We start from the raw sequence: 6401 nt of genomic DNA, 5'->3' as shown, positions 1-6401 counted from the left end.
GGATATAGTGAAAGTTTTCAGCAAATATGACAAAAAGTTATTTTTATAAAAGTTACCTACTGCAGCTTTAACTCATGATTTGTAACACTATTAAAATTGATTTGATTTTACTTTGTTTTTCGTTAAGCATTATGGTAAAAACTGTTTTCCACAAACCGAATATTTGTAATTAACTGACGTGACAACAAATACTCAAATAGTGTATTGTGTACATTAATACTGGAACAAACCCATAACAATCTACAGGCTCACTTTAAAAATATCTGTCATTTAAAAAAAGGCCTTGTTGCTATTAAAACATGCATGTTGTTTAACCCACAACCTTACACATGTTCCAAACAAAGACAAAATTTAAAATCAGAAATTGTTTGTTATTAAAACTCAGAGTTCCTTTTTAAATTCAATGTTGTCAACATTGGATTTTTGGGTGGCAAATAGATATTGCTATCTAAGAACCATGTAACTCCAACTTTGTCCATTTCCATTTCCATTCTCTATTTAAGGGTTGAATATTTTTCAGGTTAGGAAACCTTCTCAGGATCCATCAACAGTCCATCAGGCTGTAACAGACCAGGCTGTTGACAGTTTGGAGATAAAAGGTTATTACCCCTCTAGAATAAAATACGCTCTTCATTTACTTCATTGTAAACTTGTGTTGCCCCAAACTCACAGATGTGTTGAGAACAGGGATTCAGAAAGTGTTTTCATACAAAAATGAACCACACGTTGGTCACATTAGTCCATCTGATTTGCTTGTGGATACCAGAGTTTTGTTATTGAGGTTAAAAAAAGGTTTAAGATGGAAACCTGGCAAAGAAACCTGTTAATTAACTATTACCTGCAAACTGATGTTAGTAATAATGAGAAATCACCTTAATGGAAAAAGATTTGTTTCTCTGCATTACTGCAAGTTCATTATTGAGCATCTTGTAATTAGTGTACCTGTAAAAACAAAAAATGTTCACAAAGTGCTAATTTCTTTCATCTTGCCTTCTATGATTCATTATGAAAGGAACTGAAGTGTGTAGACCCACTGGAGGTGTTTTGAAAGTTTGCAGAATGTAGTAGTTATTATCTATCAGCAATAACCTCAGTCGCCTTGAGAATCTGAAATAGACCAGAAAGTGCAGTTTCTAACTGAGGAACCAGTGAAGGCCACTTGTTCAATTGTCCGTAGACTTGAAGAACATGCGTTGGGTGATGCATGTTTTTATTATGTGACTTTAGAGTTAATGGGACTGTAACTGTATGAAATCATACTGCTTGGAATGGCTGTAATTACTGACCATCTGGGAAAAATTTATTTATAACCTGAATTAATTCCCAGTCTCTATCTTTATTGCTAAGTGCTCCATTAACACTTTAGTCAACTTCCTCAGTTAACTTCCTAAATGGCTGAGACAGATTACATTTTACATTTAGTGTAAAATAAGACTTTTAGTTATGTATCACCTCCACTGAATCTACAGCACTTCTACAATGAACACAGCGTTTGGCAGTTCATACAAACACATACAATACAGCTGGATGGTGAGTTTCTCCCCCTAAAACAACACTGATACCAACTAGTTTGTCATCTTGTACTCTTGCATACTGGCTTCTGGTCGGTTCATGTACAACAAACCCCTACTTATGGAGTCATTTGGTGTGTAACACTGGTACGATGCAGAAAAAATCACCAGAGAAGAAGCAACCTGGAGGAAAAGGTCTAACTGTCTCTCCTCATCGATCGTTCTGACGCTCGCTGTCTTCGCTCAAACTCTTCTCAAAGTACTGTCAGTTTCCATTTTATGGCTCTACACAACAGCGACAGCAATCGCTCGCTGTCCTGTTGCTCTTTTCTACTGCAGTGTGTGTGATGGTGTGTTAAAATAATAAAAGAACTGGGTAATTATTGTGGACAGGAAAGAGAAATGGCATCGATAACTAGTTTCATTAAATAAGGGGGGGTGAAGCTTAAAACATACATAAAAATCCTTTTGATTTTTTTGAGCTGTGCACTTTGTGTCTCCCCTTGTGTCTCTTGTTTCTTTCTACCACCTCCTCTTCCTCTCTCTTCCTCCAGGGTTGCCCGCTGTCTACAGTGAGGTTTCTGCTTTAACACTACAAAGCGGCTGTTGGTCCACATTTATAAGGCCCGCGCATCTGCTGGTGGTTAAGTGGAAAGTATCATTAGTTGTGTGTGTGTGTGTGTGTGTGTTATCAAGAGGTAGGGATGAAATGCAGGTCAAGGTTACATTTATAGTGTGTGTAAATCAAAGGAGTGTTAAAACACAAAGAGACAGAGACAGAGACAGAGGTGACGTAAAGCACTTCAACAGGCCACAACAGGCCCTGACAGGGCGACATACTGTGTTTACTGGATTATAATCCAGATTGAGATCACTCATACAGGGAATCACTCGGGGCTTCAACACAGGCTGATCTTTGTTGCTTTCAATGACCACATCATAAAATGACCGCATAAAACTTATTATTTTCATTATCATTAGATTTGGCAGTTTTCTCAATTAATGGAACAATTTTCTGTGAATGTGAACCCAGCATGATGTCTGGATATGTTTTATCCATCTAGCAGTGTAAAATTCATTTTACAATAATATAATATAAACAGAAGCAGAAAAACATTTAAGAAGCTGGATTCAGAGAATGTTTGTGTAATTATTAAAAATAGCTGTTAGTTAATTAATTAAATTGGCTAATTACTTTAACTTTGCAGTTACGCCAATAAACAGTGGGGGCAGCATATTAGGACGTGAAATAAAGTCAGCAGACTGTCAACAGAACATAACAACAGAGGAAACATGGGAGGAGTTACCTTTAGTCACAATCTGAAGTTCTAGAGGAAGATATTCTGGTGTTAGAATCAAGTATATAAGCAATCTCCCACGGGAATAATACTAAACTTTTTATTTCCTCATATGGAAATGCTGTGTGTACGAGAGCTGTTCAGTGATTAAAATTTCAGTCTGTTGCTGAAGTTTCTTTTTGCATTTTCACAGACGATGAAACGAGCGAGAAGAATGCCACGAATAAAAAGCTTCATTCTCAAGCAGAAACTAGTAAAAGCTGAAAGCCAAGCCAGTATTGTTGCTGCGTTCTGCGTGATGCCTATGTGTTATCTAATCTACCCTAACTGGAAACCATGGCAGTCTAGTTTAATTCCCTCTAACCACTGACGGACAACGAGTCACTTAATGCCCCTTAATTTGGTTTGAAAGTATTTTGCACCTCTGGCAGCCAGTGTTCGTGATGTAGCTTCAGTGCTGCATTTCTAAAGTGCTCTGAGTGTAAATCTCTGAAACACTGATTGAGAACTGCGATGGCCCCACACTTCTACATTTACACACATCTTCATTTACTGTTGGCTCAGTAAAGATTTGTACGGAGAATTTTGACCATTTGGATATGAATCCACATTTCATGAATTCATGTTGACGAGTCGCCAACTGTGGTAAACGGGATACAGACCAGATGTTTTATTTTTTACTCTAAAACATCTAAAAATAATCTGCCCGGTTAAACACCAGCAGTGACGGTGAACTTCGATATTCACCGTCCCATTTTTGTATTCAGGATAACATTTGAAATTATTTAATACATGTAGAAAAGACTTCTTGAGCCCAGCGGACCGTGTAATAATTTCCTATAAAACATAAAAACCACAAAATAATTACTCACAGTCTGCATGAACTTAATTAGGATCACTAATGAGATGTGTATTATTATTTGAGTCCTACGTAATGATTAGATAGACTACAATGTACAAAATTATTATGTCCGCGCACTTTTTCCCCCTCGAGTTTTGCTTCCAAACGTCCCATTGTTTGTTTGTTCTTTTGTCAATATGTGAAAATATGATAAGCTAGGAGGGGAGGCTGATTTCTCAGCTGCAACCAGGGACATTAGCATCAGCCATGCTACTACAGATTCCCACCAGTTTTAGATCCAGAGGCCTGGTTCAAGCTAAAAATGCAGCAAATGAATAATAGTGTGAAGTCAAAACCACAAGGACCCTACATTAATATTTAAACCACAGGGGTCTTTTTTTTTTTCTTTTTTTTTTGAAACTTTTAGAAAATCATTAGCACCGAAAATTAGAATTTGAGTCTTTGAGAATTACACAGGGCGTAATGCTCAGTGTTAGTGGTGTTTGTGACCCAACATGGAGGCGGAATTGCCACAAACCGTTTGGGCTTTCCCTCCCAGCTGGCCTGGGGATATAACACATAATGTGATCTGAAAGTCAGTTTGAATTTTCCAGTCTTGGTAGGCTGGTACAATACAATAGTGACACTGCTGCAGAAACAACCAGTTGCTTCTCCAAAAGTGTAATCTGTCTGGTGAAATACTGACAATGGCTGTTAGAGTTTAGAAAGTAACCAACCGCTCTGGTTTCCCGTTGTGGTTCCAACACAGATTTCGGGAAACGCCAGAGCCGCTTCTTCCTTCTCCTGCACATCTCGTCTCATCTCAGCTCAGCTCGTGTTTGTTGGAGGCTCGTTCAGCATATGACGTCAGCTCCCATCTTCCTGGCTGGCTCGTGCTCACTTCAAGCTCCGCAGCTAAGCCTCTGGAGTGAGAGCTTTGGGCTACGTAGCTTCAAGCTTCACAGCTAGCCTCCGCTGAGTTCAAGTTTGAAGAATGTTGGCATTAGCGTCAAGGTTAGCTAGTGTTAGCTTCTCAAAGCCGGGCTGTTGTTTTTGTCCATCTCTTTATTTCCATCTTTCATCAATGCAGAAAACACCTGAGAGAAAATACAGAACGTTTTTGGTTTATTGTGATTCAGAATCTGAGACACTAACTTTGCCCTGGACTCTGAAGGTGGTGCTGACCTGAGCCCAGCGGCGGTTTCTGCTGATCATGTGCGTGTTGGCCATGGCGGTGAAGAGTGTGTGTGACTGCAGGTCCTCCGGCAGGCGGGTTAGGAACTGAGCGATGTGGATGAAGTCCATCTGGAGCAGGACATCCTCGAACAGACGCAGGATACCCAGTCCCGTCCGAAACAAGCTCTCTTCTCCGTCCCGGCAGAAGACGTCCCACACCCGACACGCCACGTCCAGAGGGAGGGACTTACTGTACAGAGTGAAGATCCTGGACAGAGACACACAAAAACATACTTCTACTTGCACTGAAATATGGAACTCTCATTCAAGGTAAGTAAGTTTAGGTCACAGTGCATTTACAGACTAGAATATAATAACATTGTGAAATATAGAAAACAAAAATAAAATCAGGGTTACTGCATGTTTTTATTTTAATTTAAGACCATTACGAATGCATTATTTTATGTCAAAACTGGCACAAAAAAAAAATAGAATACCAATACCAATAAAAATGCTAATAACTCACCAGTCGATGAGATAGAGGTCGGGGGTCAGGTTGTTGGTTTGGAAGTGGCTGAAGAGACGAGGCAGATTCTCCTCAAAGAAAACCTCAAAGGCTGCAAAATACTTCAACATCTGACACGGACAGAGAGAGGAGATGAAGGACGGGGCTCTAACGTGAACAAACTGAGTAACCTGAATAACAGTTTTGTGTCTTTGTGTGTGTCTGTGTGTACCAGCTCGTGGTCGACTCTGAAGAAGGCCATCTGACAGGGTTTATTGAGCAGGTTGGCGAAGGTGATGAAGGCTTCGGCCTCCTCCAGGTTAAGGATGAGCACAGCAGCGATGAATGACATGCCCTGGACCTGAAAGGCCACACAAACCAACCCCAGATCAGCGTGAAACATGGACTGTGTGTGTGGATGAATGTGTGTTTCTGTAGCAAGGATGATGAATTTAACCGATAACATTCTGTTTTAAATTACTGAGCCAATCCCCAGTAGAGATTTTCAAACATTTGCAAAGTGACTTCTATTGTATATTTCACCTGAGTAAAACCCAAATACAGAGTATATTAATGATGGTATACAAATGTCACATGCTGCTTTTGAGTTGGTCCTCTTTTTTTTTTAAAGATTTAACAAAACACATGTATTTTCAAGGAAGTCATTTTAAGTCTCTTGAGTCAATTTGCCTTATGTTTCTTCCTCACTATATAAGTGAAAATAGCAACCAGTGTGGGTTCTAACTGAGAGTTAAAGCTCTAACATGCTGCAATAAAGATAACTTGGGATCATTGACAGTATAGAACTGGACAAAGATTCAAGGTCTGTGAAGAGAAGCCAATGCAGAAGAGTTTTAAACATGCATTCTACGTAATGGCCAGCAGGGGGCAGCTCCATGGGCTGCAACAAACATCTGAAAGAATAAGCACTGAGTCTTGTGGAGAAATGACCTTACTTCTCTAATGAGTTTATGATCTCAGTCTCTAGTTTCAGTCTTCTTCCATACAGCATGATGTTCATTTAGTAACTGATGGTCCCATTTAGAGTCAAACAGACCATGATATGCTTT

At 39.4% G+C, this 6401-nt stretch overlaps 1 protein-coding gene across 1 annotated transcript; it reads right to left on the bottom strand.

Annotated features, from left to right (window-relative positions):
• Nucleotides 1-6: 6 nt before the first annotated feature.
• LOC118329228 (TBC1 domain family member 12-like) lies at nt 7-5692 on the bottom strand (the record flags this gene model as incomplete). Its single annotated transcript, XM_035663261.1, is given in 4 exon segments — nt 7-4747; nt 4836-5094; nt 5353-5462; nt 5564-5692. Coding segments are annotated over 4 exon segments (570 nt in total), but the record flags the coding sequence as incomplete, so codon positions are not given.
• Between the last annotated feature and the right edge of the window lie 709 nt (nt 5693-6401).

This window comes from Morone saxatilis, unplaced genomic scaffold, assembly GCF_004916995.1.
Source record: "Morone saxatilis isolate NCDOM2014 unplaced genomic scaffold, NCSU_SB_2.0 Contig19, whole genome shotgun sequence".
In the NCBI taxonomy this organism is placed as follows: domain Eukaryota; kingdom Metazoa; phylum Chordata; class Actinopteri; family Moronidae; genus Morone; species Morone saxatilis.
Note: the sequence above shows the minus strand (reverse complement) of the source record. Positions and strands in the feature narration are given on the sequence as shown.